General features: G+C 43.2%; 1 protein-coding gene across 1 annotated transcript in view; it reads left to right on the top strand.

The window, feature by feature from the left end:
* Positions 1-5,483: 5,483 nt before the first annotated feature.
* LOC308169311 (uncharacterized protein) overlaps positions 5,484-15,587 on the top strand; it is a gene marked incomplete at both ends in the record, with an annotated part of 34,456 nt that continues 24,352 nt past the window's right edge. Inside the window, 2 exons of the mRNA XM_080543997.1 lie at positions 5,484-5,760; positions 7,548-7,667. Of these exons, the coding sequence (XP_080400123.1) occupies positions 5,484-5,760; positions 7,548-7,667 (397 nt within the window). The remainder of the gene's footprint in view (positions 5,761-7,547; positions 7,668-15,587) is intronic.

Below are 15,587 nucleotides of genomic sequence, written 5' to 3'. Positions count from 1 at the left end.
GCTAGGTAGAGGTATTCTACCTAATGCTAATAGCCCTGTACGCTAGGTAGAGGTATTCTACCTAATGCTAATAGCCCTGTACGCTAGGTAGAGGTATTCTACCTAATGCTAATTAAGGCTGCCACGATTAGTCGACTAGTCACGACGACGTCGACTACCAAAATCGTCGCCGACATATTTGGTAATCGCCGTAGTCGCATGTTTTTTGGGAGCTGAAATAAGCGTTTTTTTTTTTTTTTTTTTTTTTTTTTGCCTAGCACCAGGGGAGCCCCCCCTCCCAAATTTTGTTGTTTGGTACCTGTACTATATCAATGACAATAAAGACCATTCATTTCATTCGATAAGCATTCGTTTTTCTTCCCTGAAGCTGCCACTGGCTAGCGTCTCCCAGTGTCTTTGATGTACATGCGCAGTGTCGGTCATCCGGGGCACACGTGACTTCCCCGGAAAAACAAACAGAAAAATGTCTTCCTGTCCTCGTACCTCTAAAGTGTGGGAGCATTTCAACCACAACGTTGAAAAAAAGAATGTAAAATGTAAAATTTGCAAAGCTGAACTCGCTTATCATGGCAGCACGTCTATGATGCGTGAGCATCTAAAAAGGAAGCACGTTGTGGCAGATGATGAGGAAGACGATGGCTCGTCTCGGTAAGCTAGTTAGCTTGTTATTGGCTAACGATATCGTTACGTTAAAAGCCTTCTTACATTATTTTACGTTGTCATCAAAGTGATACTTATCAAATAGCTAAAAATGTTGTCTTAACGTTACAGTGCTAAGAAGGCGCGTTCTACTATGAGATGAATGAATGAATGAATGAATGAATGGTCTTTATTGTCATTGCTACAGTACAGGTACCAAACAACGAAATTTAGGAGGGGTGGCTCCCCTGGTGTTAGGAAAGAAAAAAAAAAAAACTTTTAAAAACATCACAAGAAGGGAAGGAGCTGGTTTACATAAATAAAGGCTATGTACACTATCCACTATACTATACTGTACAGATAGACGACTAGGGTTGTCATATTGCACAATAGATGAGTGAAGCAAAGCAAAACTTTTGTACTCTGTACAAGTATTTATTTTTGTTTTTGTATTCTTTTGGTTGCCTAGTGCCTAGCCTACCTCATTTTACTCAGCAGTTTGCACCCTCTACTACTCTTTACATTACATGCAAGTGATGCCAGAAATAAATCTGCAAAGTTCATTAAAATATCTATTTTTGAGTGAACAATCATTTTAATTGTCTTTATTTTTAGTTAGCACATGCCTACAACAACAACTAACAACTTCAAGCTAAATTTAGAAGCTGATTTAGAAGATGATAGCTAAATAAGAGCGATTGAGTAATTGTGCGATAAGCTGTAATTTATGATCCGATTAGTCGACTAATCGTTAAAATAATCGGTGACTAGTCGACTATGAAAATAATCGTTTGTGGCAGCCCTAATGCTAATATCCCTGTACGCTAGGTAGAGGTATTCTGAAGTAAAGCTCAGTTTACATGTAATGTAAATTCGCTAGAACTAACGTAACATACCCAGGTTCAGAAGAAGAAATCGGTCCGTTGTCGTCCTCAACGAACCTTTTGGGTGGTTTCGTTACTCTTGATGTTCTTCGTGACATTTTTCATATATATATTTACAGAAATTCACAAAAACTCACAAAACGTTTTAAGATACCAATGCTAAATACTGCTAAAACACGACTCGCACAACGCCGCTTCTCTCTCCCCGCTCTATTTTTTAAAGCCCTGATTCTATTTTTAGTTCTCCTGACACGTGGAGCACTGTGCTTTCTTTTTTTGGCGAACTACCGTAATTAGCCTAAAACAGAAAGGACGAGCAACTTCTCTGCTTTCAGAAACTGTTTGAATTTTTTAGATTGGGCATATAGTTCATGAATTACATAGTTCATGATAGTTCATATATGCATATAGTTTAATGAATTACGAAGGAATTTTGGTTTGAAGGAACTAGGGGTTCGAATCGCCCTCCACGGTTCGGAACGCATGTGTACCGCGGATCAATTGCAAAATGTTAACAAGTAATAATATTACTTAATATCTTACTTAATATCTCTTGTAAATCACAATGTAGAGTTGCCATGAAAAGATAGACGCGACAGTTGCGGGCTTTGTTTTACTCTAAAGCGCAATGATAGGTTGATAATGCGAAAGAAAAAGAATCCGTTGTTTGCTCACTACACGTGAAGCTGGGAATCCACAACAACAAGGCTGCGTTCGTAAATCCGCTCTGGAATCTGATCAGCGTTCAAGGAACGCCTCTTGTCCAATCAAATTACTTGGTCCCTTTATGACGTCGGACCCAGTGTGCGCTCCGGCGCTCTCAAAGCGAATTTACGAACGCGGCCCAAGTGTATCATGTTACGTTGTTCGGCGGAGAAGAACTCGAAATGCCTCCCTCGTCATTTAAATCCCATGTATGGGAGCACTTTGGCTTCTCTGTCAACTATGGCGGGAGGCACGAAAAAGGTAGCTCAACAACTTCTGATAATGTAGGCATTTTTTTCATACCATGTTCAAAATAAGGGTTCACTTTATTATTTAGTTAAAAGTGGCATAAAACATGTTTATTCATCTGCTTTAAAGAGCCCAGTGATTCACTGCTGCAACCAGGCGCCTCCTCCCTCTCCCCTATCATTTAAATTGAGTGTATTTCAGTATAATTATGTAATGTTTGAGTGTAGAATATGTTATATATATATTATATATATGTATGTATATATATATATATTACCAGTTTTGACATCTTGAATGTTGTTGGTTTTTGTCACATAGTAAAAGTGGTGTTTTTACAGAATTCAAGAAAAAAGCAGTTTTTATAAAAACAAAAATGTTTTGTGTTGATCCGAAAAATGATCCGATCCGTGACTCAAAAACCGTGACACGATCCGATCCGTGAGTTAGGTGATCCGTTACACCCCTAGAAGGAACGCTGTAAAATCCTGTCTGCGCCAACAGCTCCGGTTTGGAAGGGTTAAGTGTCTGGTTAGAATGACAGGTGGAGGGAGTAGAGAGTTAAGTGTCTGGTTAGAAGGGTTAGGTGTCTGGTTAGAAGGGTTAGGTGTAGGGATGCTCCGATCTGGATTTTTGGGGCCGATACCGATCACCGATTTTTTTCCTCAAGATCAACCGATACCGATACCGATTTTTAAAAAAAATACATAACTGTAGGCCTACTGACTGGATAGCCTACATATTTTTTGCTTTTTAGACAAAAGTTTTGATCCATTAGGCACCAAGCAAACGCAGACCCATTTTTATGGCATAGTAAAGGTCTGGCCTATCACCCAGTTAGGGCCTGAAGCCCAAGTCAGTCGATATGGCTGTATAAAAGACATCATAAACGTGGCCTTCATGGTTTACATACTGTTACGTCCTCCTATGTTTTCTGTTCAGTTATCTGTCTTCCCCAGGGGGAAAAAAAAAAAAGATCGGTTTTTGCGATCGGCCATTTTTGCCGATCACCGATCGAGTCATTTGGAGTGAAATCGGCCGATTTAAATCGGTGGCCGATAAATCGGAGCATCCCTAGTTAGGTGTCTGGTTAGAAGGGTTAAGTGTCTGGTTAGAAGAGTTAAGTGTCTGGTTAGAAGGGTTAGGTGTCTGGTTAGAAGGGTTAGTTGTCTGGTTAGAAGGGTTAGGTGTCTGGTTAGAAGGGTTAGGTGTCTGGTTAGAAGGGTTAGGTGTCTGGTTAGAAGGGTTAAGTGTCTGGTTAGAAGGGTTAGGTGTCTGGTTAGAACAGGGCTCTACGCTAACCTTTTTCACTAGGAGCACATGTGCGCCTAAATGAAAAATGTTAGGGGCACACAAAGAAATTTAGGAGCACAGCAATTTTTTTTATAATAACACATTTTTATTAGTGATTTTGCCATTTTTGCACCAAAATCACACATTGGCCCATGCCTACAGCCCTACTAGACGCAGAGGATATCAGTTGTCCATATGCTTTTGTATGTTGGCCGTCTGGCACGCTTAGAGGTCAGCCAGCGGTCCACGGCAGGAGTGTGATCGAAGTCCTCGACAGAAGGCCCCTCCAGGCTGATCCTCATCAGGTCTTCGGTGGTGGAGACTCCAAGGCTGCTTCTTGTTGAATTCTTAATGCGGTTCTGCGCAGAGAAGCCTCGCTCACACTGGGCGGCTGAAATGGGCAGCACCAGCATAAGCTGCACCAACTCCAGTATGTTCTAGGGAAAATATGATATCTTTCAATTTCATTTAACTCTTACCATTAACTTATTAAAACCAACAACAGATGGATACCATACATAACCACTCAGTACTGTTGGTCTACCTTGTAATCCTGCCTGTAGGGGTCCTTTGTCAACATGGTCTCCCACAGGCCACTGTAGGACTTGTTCTTGAAATTGTGGCTGACCAGGATTTTCAGTCCCTGCCACTCGTCCTGGACCGCAGCCTTGTGGAATGTGGGACTTGTAGTTAAAAAAAAAAAAAATATTGTAGTGTAGTGACCGCTCGTTAGCGTGCAAAGTATTCAGAATTCACGGCGTGTGTTGACTCAATCACCCAGGCTGCTTAGTACGCATGCAGAGAGTGAGAATAAAGCGCACATGATTGTTTTTCTACCGGCAAAGCGACTACATCGTCCAGTTATTTCCTTTCCTGCCTCTCCTTCTCTTTCTCCTTCTCCATTCTCCGATTGCACCCTTTTTTCTTTTTCTCCTCCTCCGCTCTCTCTCTCTCCCTCCCTCTGCGGGGCCACGTGAGCTATAAGCACATGGCTAGCGCGCGGCCAGTGACGTCACGCCCCCCTCCCTCAGCAGAGCGAGAGGGAGACACACAGTGAGCGTGCTGTTCAGCTGCTGCTGCTTGCTGCACATGGCCAGTAGAGTTTGCCGTCAATAGTGGGCTGAAATCTTTCACTCGTGAATTATTTTCCCGGTTCGCGCAGATTTATTTTTAGAATAAAAAAAAATAAAATAAAAAATAAATATCTGTACTCGCACAGTGTGCTCGTGAATTTATTTCTCTAGTCGCACAGATTTATTTTTAGTCGCAATTGCGAGTGAAATGGTCGCACTGTCGAGCCCTGTAGAAGGGTTAGGTGTCTGGTTAGAAGAGTTAAGTGTCTGGTTAGAATGACAGGTGGAGGGAGTAGAGAGTTCACTGTCTGGTTAGGGGTTGTTGTTGGTATTGTTTGAGAAATATACTCTTCACTGTTTCTGCTTCCTTTGTTTCCACTGCACAGATCCACCTCACAGCCCAGCTACCATGTCTGACCCCAGGTCCACACAGTCCCCTGGTTCTGGCTGTGGTTCTCCAGCCCTGGAAAGCACACACGGCCGATGGATGGTGGCAGTGAAGCTGGAAGACTGCAGGAAAACACTCAAACTCAATGTGGCAATTAAAGAGGAGGAGGAGGAGGAAGGAGGAGAAGAGAAGAAAGATGTGATGGTGAAAGAAGAACAGGAAGAAAGGGGAGAGGAAGAAGAGAAGAAAGATGTGATGGTGAAAGAAGAACAGGAAGAGAGGGGAGAGGAAAAAGAGAAGAAAGATGTGATGGTGAAAGAAGAACAGGAAGAGAGGGGAGAGGAAGAAGAGAAGGAAGATGTGATGGTGAAAGAAGAACAGGAAGAAAGGGGAGAGGAAGAGGAGAAGGAAGATGTGATGGTGAAAGAAGAGGAAGTAGAGGAGAAAGATGTGGTGATGGAAGAGGAGGATGAAGAGGACAAGGATGATGAAGATGATGAAGTTGGTGAGGATGATGAAGATGATGAGGATGGTGAGTTCATGTTATGTATTTGGCGAAGGCCAGGCCAGGTTAATGAGTAGATCAAAGGGCGCTGGCAGATATTTAGGCTGCATTTACACCGCAGGTCCAAGTGACACAATTCTGATTTTTTTCTCACGTTTTTTCTCATATGGCACAGATGGGTTATGTAACATGCAGGTGTAAGCAGTAAACAAGCACATTGACTCTGATATTCTCAGATCCCATTCAGGCCTCAATCTCATGCCGGCCGATATGAATCTGATATGTGTCATGTCTACTGCGGTCTCAGCAGGCAGGTCGCATATACAGTGCTGTGAAAAAGTATTCCCAATTCCGTGTGTTTTTGCATGTTTGTCACACTTAAATGTTTCAGATCATCAAACCAATTTTAATATTACACAAAGATAACCTGAGTAAATAGAAAATGCAGTTTTTAAATGATCATTCCATTTATTGAAGTCAAAGAGTTAGGGTTATACAGGTGAATAGTAGCAGGGTTATACAGGTGAATAGTAGCAGGGTTATACAGGTGAATAGTAGCAGGGTTATACAGGTGAATAGTAGCAGGGATTCAGGGTTTCAGGGTTTTTCCTGCATAGAGAATTATGAGGCGGCCGCCTCCGTCATATTTCTTGCCGCCTCCAGCTCTCGTCAAAACTCTGACAGTCGTATTTTCGACAAGCGTTGCACTCTGTGGATTTCTGTCATTTCTAACTGCAATTGCGGCATTGCGCCCATGTGGTGGCGGGGGCACTATTTAACCTTAACCCTGGTGGCGCTGTGCTGCAAATAAGCTTAGCTTTGGTGTTTGCTAGTGAAGACAAAACAAGGAACCAGCCAGCAACATGTTGAGCCCTGGACTTGCGCACTTGTCACTTTGTCAACTGTCAGAATAGTATTTTAGGTCGAAACGTTATTTCATATCAAAAATCCCGAAAGTCACATTAGTTGGCTTGCTGTTTCATTATCCAGAATGACAATTTGAGTCTATACCTGCGTTAGTCAGTGCTCCTTCTAATGTATTATTTGCAAAATGATCATCATTCATTCACACACATGCCCATGTTGGCATGGGTTCGAATCCGGTCCATGCCCTGCTGATATACCCACTCCTCCTTACTTTCCTGTCCTATCTTCACATCTTCATTTTGAAGTCTGTCAGGGGTTTCAATTGCTGAAAAGTTGTATTAATCAGACAGTCAACAATAGGTTTTGGACTGACATGGTACTACTGTCATTAACAAGGACTAACAAACTTTCTCTGTCATAACCTCATTTTGTGGCAGAAAAACCCTGAGTAGACGTTTTTGATGACGCGATCAAACAGTGCAATGCTGTTCTTATTTATTTATTTATTTTCAGTTATTGTGCTTTGTTGGTAAAGCCTTATGTCTTCTGGAGTGTTCAATAAAAGTGATCAATAGAAGTTTTCACAATTTCTTTCTTTGAAAAGCATGAATGAAAAGCAACATTTATTTAATGTATCCAATGGTACAAAAATAAATGAAAAACTGCCGGTACGCATTCAGTATTCGGCCAAATGTTTCCTTAAATTCAGCTTCGGACAAGAAATTTCAATTGTGTGCATCCCTTTTTTTATTTAAATGACACAGTTCTATCAAGGATGGAATATTACAGGTTTCCATTACAGGTATCCTAACACTCTGAACACTTCATGTTCCCACAGCGTGTGCAGACTCCAGAGATGTGGTGTTACTTCTGGCACTGCTGAGTCTATGGAAGCGGCACTTGTTCTCATGTTGTTTCTAATCCTGTATATGTTCCTATTCTTACAGGAGAGAGCTCCAACCCAGACTCAGACATGGAGCCCAGCTCCACCGCATCAGGAAGCCATAAACAACACAGACGGAGGAGGAGGAGCTCAAGACAGAAGAATCACCACTGTTTAGATTGCAGTGAGAGTTTCATTTGTCCAACTCACCTTAAATCACAACCACAGACTCAAGGAGGACAGAAGACTCACTCTTGTCTTCAGTGTGGAAAGAGATTTGGTTGTATGAGCAAACTAAAGAGCCATCAGAGAATTCACACAGGAGAGAAGCCATTCTGCTGCTCCCAGTGTGGGAAGAGTTTCAGTCGCGCAGGTGAACTAAAGAGACATCAGAGAATACACACAGGAGAGAAGCCGTTCTGCTGCTCCCAGTGTGGGAAGAGTTTCAGTGAAGCAGGTGACCTAAAGAAACACCAGAGAATACACACAGGAGAGAAGCCATTCTGCTGCTCCCAGTGTGGGAAGAGTTTCAGTGTAGCAGGTGACCTAAAGAGACATCAGAGAATACACACAGGAGAGAAGCCATTCTGCTGCTCCCAGTGTGGGAAGAGTTTCAGTGAAGCAGGTGACCTAAAGAAACACCAGAGAATACACACAGGAGAGAAGCCATTCTGCTGCTCCCAGTGTGGGAAGAGTTTCAGTGTAGCAGGTGACCTAAAGAGACATCAGAGAATACACACAGGAGAGAAGCCATTCTGCTGCTCCCAGTGTGGGAAGAGTTTCAGTGAAGCAGGTGACCTAAAGAAACACCAGAGAATACACACAGGAGAGAAGCCATTCTGCTGCTCCCAGTGTGGGAAGAGTTTCAGTGTAGCAGGTGACCTAAAGAGACATCAGAGAATACACACAGGAGAGAAGCCATTCTGCTGCTCCCAGTGTGGGAAGAGTTTCAGTGAAGCAGGTGACCTAAAGAAACACCAGAGAATACACACAGGAGAGAAGCCATTCTGCTGCTCCCAGTGTGGGAAGAGTTTCAGTCGCGCAGGTGAACTAAAGAGACATCAGAGAATACACACAGGAGAGAAGCCGTTCTGCTGCTCCCAGTGTGGGAAGAGTTTCAGTGAAGCAGGTGACCTAAAGAAACACCAGAGAATACACACAGGAGAGAAGCCATTCTGCTGCTCCCAGTGTGGGAAGAGTTTCAATGTAGCAGGTGACCTAAAGAGACATCAGAGAATACACACAGGAGAGAAGCCATTCTGCTGCTCCCAGTGTGGGAAGAGTTTCAGTGAAGCAGGTGACTTAAAGAGACATCAGAGAATACACACAGGAGAGAAGCCATTCTGCTGCTCCCAGTGTGGGAAGAGTGTTAGTCGCGCAGGTGAACTAAAGAGACATCAGAGAATACACACAGGAGAGAAGCCGTTCTGCTGCTCCCAGTGTGGGAAGAGTTTCAGTGAAGCAGGTGACCTAAAGAAACACCAGACAATACACACAGGAGAGAAGCCATTCTGCTGCTCCCAGTGTGGGAAGAGTTTCAGTCGCGCAGGTGAACTAAAGAGACATCAGAGAATACACACAGGAGAGAAGCCGTTCTGCTGCTCCCAGTGTGGGAAGAGTTTCAGTGAAGCAGGTGACCTAAAGAAACACCAGAGAATACACACAGGAGAGAAGCCATTCTGCTGCTCCCATTGTGGGCAGAGTTTCAGTGAGGCAGGATCCCTAAAGAAACACCAGAGAACACACACACTAGTTAATACGACTGCTCCCAGTGTGGGAGGTGTTTAAAGGTGGCAGGAGCCCTAAAGAAGAAGGGGGGGGGGGGTCTGCTGGCTGCACCATCATCTACTGTATGTACATGTGCTTGTTGATCGGATCAGGGAGAAGGTTGTGTCACAACATGAGCCTTTTCTATATTATTTTCTCTCAATTCCTCCTGTCCTCTCCTCCTACCCTCCCTTCCTCTCCCTCCGTCCTCCCCTCTCCTCTCTTCACTTCCTCTCCTCCCATCCTCTCCTGCCTTCTTCTCTTCACTTCCTCTCATCTCCTCCCTTCCTCTCCTCCCCTCCCCCTTCCTCTCTTCCTCTCCCCCCTCCTCTCTTCCCTTCCTCTCCTCCCTTCCTCTCCCTCCTTCCTCTCCTCCCTTCCTCTCTTCACTTCCTCTCCTCCCTTCCTCTCCTCCCTTCCTCTCCCTCCTGGAGAGTTAAGGAGGAATCAAGGTCGTAGGAGTTGAGATGTCCTTGTCCCCTCCTGCGTCATGTGGTCACCGCCCCTTCCACCCAGATGTGGCCTTGGTGTTTAGAAGCCGAGTGTGACTGAATACTGGTATGTTGTTATGTTTGCAATAAATCCTCCTAACGTTTCAGCTGGAAGACTGAGATGTCTTGTTCCATTGCTTATTTTAATTTATTAGTTTCAGGACCAGATTCTCAAAGGGATGTTTCTGTCTGTTCCCAGCTGAGTGACGGTTACTGACTCTTGGTCTGATGGGATATGTTGTTTTTCTTCATTAACACACTGTAAGAGCTGAATAAAATAAAACAAAACATGTTGTCACAGTTTGCACAACATAGCTCATAAACAATATATTTAACAACAATATCCGTAGATATCAATCAAATCGATCGAACCATATCCATAGACAGCTCACCAATAAGCATGACACCAAGGGCGCGTTCGTAAATTCGCTCTGAGAGCACCGGAGCGTCCACGTGACTGCCTCTTGTCCAATCAAATTACATGGTCCCTTTATGACATTGAAACCAGTGTGCGCTGCGGCAAATTTACGAACTTGGCCCAATAGTTACAGTTTTTCTCAATTGCTTTGGTGCATTTCTCTGATCAGAATTAAAATTCTCATAACTGTTAGTTCAACCTCCACAACATTTAGTCATTTGTGCACATCATAGTAGCAGTTTCTCATTCCAAACAAATTGCAAATGCTTTTGGACATGCATTTTTTTTTTTCCCTTCCTAACACCAGGGGAGCCACCCCTCCTAAATTTCGTTGTTTGGTACCTGTACTGTAGCAATGACAATAAAGTCCATTCATTCATTCATTCATTCATCAATTGCTTTCATACAATTCTCTGCTGTTTTATAACATTATCATTTGCTTATGTCATGTCAGTCAAAATGAACTATACATTTCTTTATCATTTCTTCCTGAAAAAACAATTTATCTCTGGTGAACCTCAGCTTTCACTGATGAGGAGGAGTGTGTGAAGCATTAATTGTAACCAATGATAAGCCTCTTCTCCAGTCATTCAGAGCTGAATCCCATGAACCCTCAATTGGCAAGCATTATGAACCGAGCAGGACATAGTGTGTACCATTTTGCCAATACTGTGACACAGAAATGGAAGGTCAGTATCGTGGAAGAGGGGTGAGGATGCGGGGAGGGGACAAAACGGGAAGAGGAAGAAGAGGCCAAGTGCATGAAATTAGGGCTACAATTGTGGACCATGTTGTCAATCACGGCCTCACGATGGCTGAGGCTGGTCGAAGGCTGCAGCCAAATGTTGGGAGAACCACTGTAAATTCAATTATTCAAACATTTAGTCGGGAGAACAGGTGTGTATATTGGACAGTTATTCAGCACTAAATCTGCACTGCACTACTGTCATTGTGTCATACATGAAGCTTACAGTGGGACAAGAACTTGTCACATTTTACATTTAGACGTACAGCTTTACTGCAGCATAGATTTACTGTATTGTAGTGTAAAGTAGTGTTACAGTAAAGATTTGCCATATTTACAGTATGGTACTGTACTGCAGCATTTTACAAGTGGGAAGCACTGTTATTGTACACTACAGTAATATGGTTAAAGCAGTATATCTCATGTGTACTGTACATTACTGTAATTTTACTCTGTACCACATAGGATTGCAAGACAACCTCGCAGAGGTGGAAAAGGGCCTCTTTTTACTCGACAACAAGAGGAAGCCATTTGTGCAATGGTGATTGCGAACAATGCCATAAGGTTGAGAGAGATACAAAGCGCTGTTATAGAGGATGACCGTTTTTCTCTCTCTCTCTATTCTGGGATAAAGCGTGTACTGGAGCTGGAGGCCAGGGAACCGCTGCACACATTCATATACGTTGATGAGGCGGGTTTCAATCTGGCAAAAGGTAGAAGGCGTGGAAAAAATCACATTGGACAGAGAGCAACCATTCCCAGGCCAACGAGGAGGGAATATTACAATGTGTGCAGCCATCTCAGAAAACGGCGCCCTCACCCATATACCCTGTCTTGGTACAGGAACGTCTGGATGTGAATGAATGATTTACAGTTCTCTGTATGTTGTATGTTCCAATTCAGTTCCAATATGTACTGCAATATTGTTTACAGTTGTGCACAGCTCTGTTTCTTATGTTTGTTGTAAATAAGTTAGTATTTTTCTTTTGCACAATGCTGTGAACAAATTAGAATTGCAAAGAGCATATGCAGTAAAAATGTGAAACATACGTATTCAGTGTCTTGTACTCATTTACCTCACTAAATACAGTAATGTGTAACCCATTTCAAATGGCTGTGCAAATAGTGTATAGTACTGTCTTGAGCATTTTCAGGTAGTGTCACCAAGATCTGACTTTTTTGCATTGGAAAACACTTACAGAGTGAACTGTCATAATGAAAACACGACAAAGCCATTTGACTATCTTGTTCATAAACAATGGTGTCAGGACTTTTCATTTTGATGACACTGACACTTTCATTGACATGAATACTTGCTTTTGAGGAATGAACTATCCATTTTGAGCAAGTGAAACGCTTTTGCAGGTTATCAACTAGGTTTTGCAGTTTGTACTAATTGTTTTGAGAAATGCACTAACTGTTGTGCAAATGTTAATAGTGATGTGAGAAATGCACCAAAGCGACTGAGAAAAACTGTAATAACACCGTTGCTAGGTTACAGTGTTACTATAACACCGTTGCTAGGTTACAGCTGACCTTACAAGACACTGCTAACGTTAGCATGTTAGCCCTAACCCTGCCATACTGTTCCTAATCAAATGTTCTATCAACGTTTCAATAGACATTGGAGCTTTTATTGTGACGTTTCCTCCAAAGCGGAAGTTGTTGTAGTAACAGTTCTTCCTGGTCGTGAGGAAGTTGAGCAGGTCGATCAGAACAACTTTAGAAACGTGGAGGTTGGTGAATATCGCATGAGCGCAGGTAAGAAACATGAGCGTCTCTGTAATGCAGCTGGTTCATTCACCTGAAATGTCCATGATGCTCTAAGTTACATAGCTGCTATGTGCTGAAGTTGATATGGAGGAAATTAACCGCTATGTGAAAGTGTCCGTGTAGGTTCTCTGGTGGAAGTTGCGCGTTCATTCCGTTTGTTGACAGTAAATAAACCTCCTCAGTCTGGACTACTAGGAGAATGACTACACTTACATGACTGGAGGCTTCTCATAGCAGTGTTTCCCCTAGGTTTGCTGCCTTGGGGGGGTGGCATGGACCCCCCCCCCAGGGGTAAGACCCTGCCTCATACCAGCGTCATGTCCAGGGGTGTACTTGTACATTAAGCCGCCTCACGCTACGGAAACAGGAGATAGGCTCCTGCCCTATGGGCCATTAGGCTCCAGAACCATCGGTTCTCAAGGCTACTTACTTGACTGTGGTCTTGACTACCTGTCCACTTTCTCACCTGGTTCTTGCTCTCTCTCTCTCTGGTGTGCCGACACCATCCTGCTCTCTCTCTCTTTCTCTCCCTCCCTATCCTCCTCTCTCCCTTTTGCTGTCAACCAAAAGGTAAAAAAAACAGCCAGAGTATTTATAATCTAATAAGAGGCATAAATTGATCCATATCAATTTATAACATAATTATAATTGAATATTGGATTGCTGTGGGCAATCCAGTCAGATAATGTCATTTTGACTTTACTCTCTCACCTACTCTCTCAACTATAAAAAAACTGACATTTCCAATGCTTCAATCAACTGTCCATGTACTGTAAATATGCCATTATGGTATTACCATGAAGCCCAACTCTAGCAGAATAAGAAAGATAGTATATCTACTTTGAGTAAAATAATAAAGTGCCTCCAGTTAGCTCTTTAGCTGGCAAGTGTGCAAGGAGACTAGCTCATCTCATCACCTCTGAGCTAGCTAGCTTGCTAGTTCTTTGACACTATTTACACTATGGAACTAGAGTCAGACACTTTCTAGTCACAATAATAACGACCAATTTTAACCAACTTTCTCTGTCAGAACACTCAGCAATTATATTTGCTAACGTGTCAACTTGCTTACTTTCAATCTGCAGACATCACAGCCGGCAAAAACTCTCGCGTCTCGCGCGCACACTTGCACACAATCTTGTATTATTCTCCAGCGCTGGCACAGCGCGAAGTGTGGAGATAGGTCTGGCTATGCGAGACTACGGCGGACTAACGTTACCAACGAGCCTATGGGCTTGCCACTCGCCAGATTCGGGTTGGTTGCGTTTAAAAAACACGGATATTTGCCCCGCGGTGGCGTAGCGGTCTAAGCACTAGCCACTAGTGCAAGCTGCCCACCGGGGACTGGGATCGAATCCCGGTCTCGCCAGACCCGGATATGGCCAGGGCACACAGGGAGCGGCATATTGAGCGGCCGCTCCCGAGGGCGGTATAGGACTATTTCCGGACAAGGATCCGTCGCGCAACACCGCCCCCTGGGTGCCGGAATAACGGTGTCGGGCTCGAGGAGCCAGTCAGCTAGTCTGCCTGGCGATCTCCTCTGGGGCTGCCGGCTACGGGGTCGGGCGGCGGATCCTACGCAATAGGCAGGGGATAATTGGATGCTAGGTTGGGTTCAATTGGATACCAAATTGTGTGAAAAAGGGATAAAATCTGAAAAACAAATGTAAAAAAAAAACGCGGATATTTTAGCCTGCTTGTCAGATGTTTGGTGTCTCCGTCAGTAATAATTCCTCTTTCTTGGGGGGGCGGGGGGTTCCGTTGGGAGGGCGGCCCGCCCCCCCAAGGCAATTGTAGGGGAAACACTGAAGTACTAATAAATGTTCTTTTCTCATGTAAAATAAGGGCTGCATTTAAATGTAAAGATACATAACAGAGCTTTTGAAAAATGTGCATCTTAAAATAAAGTGCTTAATTTTTGAAAAATAAATTTAAAAACGTAATATAAAGTGTAGCTTGAGTTTCCCTCTCTCTTCTGTTTTGCTAGCATGTTAATATTTCGGTTTCCCTTGTGGCTGATGATGCTGACGTAGGTATCTGTACACCTACATAGGTACATCGCTATCGGCTTGATCTTTTCACAAAACTCTTATTTTTGTTTCCCCTCAAGGAAGGTTTCAGCTACCACTGATGCACTCCTTGACCGTCAGTAAATGTGTTTTATGTTGACGCAAAACGCAAACAACTTTAAGGGAACATTCATTAGCACGTTGTTGGGCAGTGAATGAATGTGTTTGAATTCTGGTGGATCGATCATATTGGGCTCTGTATCGTGTATTTTCTCTGTCCTCGGTTCAGATTTGAGTGTGTATGTTTCTGCTCAAAAGATGGGTTTAGTCTCGTAACGCTTTACATTGCCGCTTTTAATAATCGCCATGGTCTCCAAACATATCAGACATACAGGGTTTAAACTGAACTGCCCGTGGGAAGAATGAACATGTGAGAGTCTGTCCATTCTTCATTAAACAAGGACAAAACAGAGATAATTGTATTCGGTAAACCTGACAAAAGATCGAAAGTCAGTGCAAAACTTGATTCTCTCTCTAAACTAAAAAACAGGTCAGAAATCTTAGTGTAATTCTAGACTCTAAACTTCAACAGCCACATGAACTCGATAACTAAATCAGCCTACTATCACCTGAAAAACATAACAAGAATGAGAGGTTTCATGTCCAAATAAGACCTTGAAAAAAACCTCATCCATGCATTTGTTTCGAGTAGACTTGATTATTGTAATGGTCTACTAATAGGCCTATCTAAAGGGGCTGTTCGTAAGCTGCAGCTCATCCAAAACGCAACTGCTAGGGTCCTAACAAAAATTAATACGTTTGAACACATTACACAAATCCTGAGATCCCTACACTGGCTACCAGTCTCTCATAGAAAATGGTCTTGGACCAAAATACATAT

This window comes from Nansenia antarctica (assembly GCF_963989245.1).
Source record: "Nansenia antarctica genome assembly, chromosome: 13".
NCBI classification, from domain to species: Eukaryota; Metazoa; Chordata; class Actinopteri; order Argentiniformes; family Microstomatidae; genus Nansenia; species Nansenia antarctica.
Note: the sequence above shows the minus strand (reverse complement) of the source record. Positions and strands in the feature narration are given on the sequence as shown.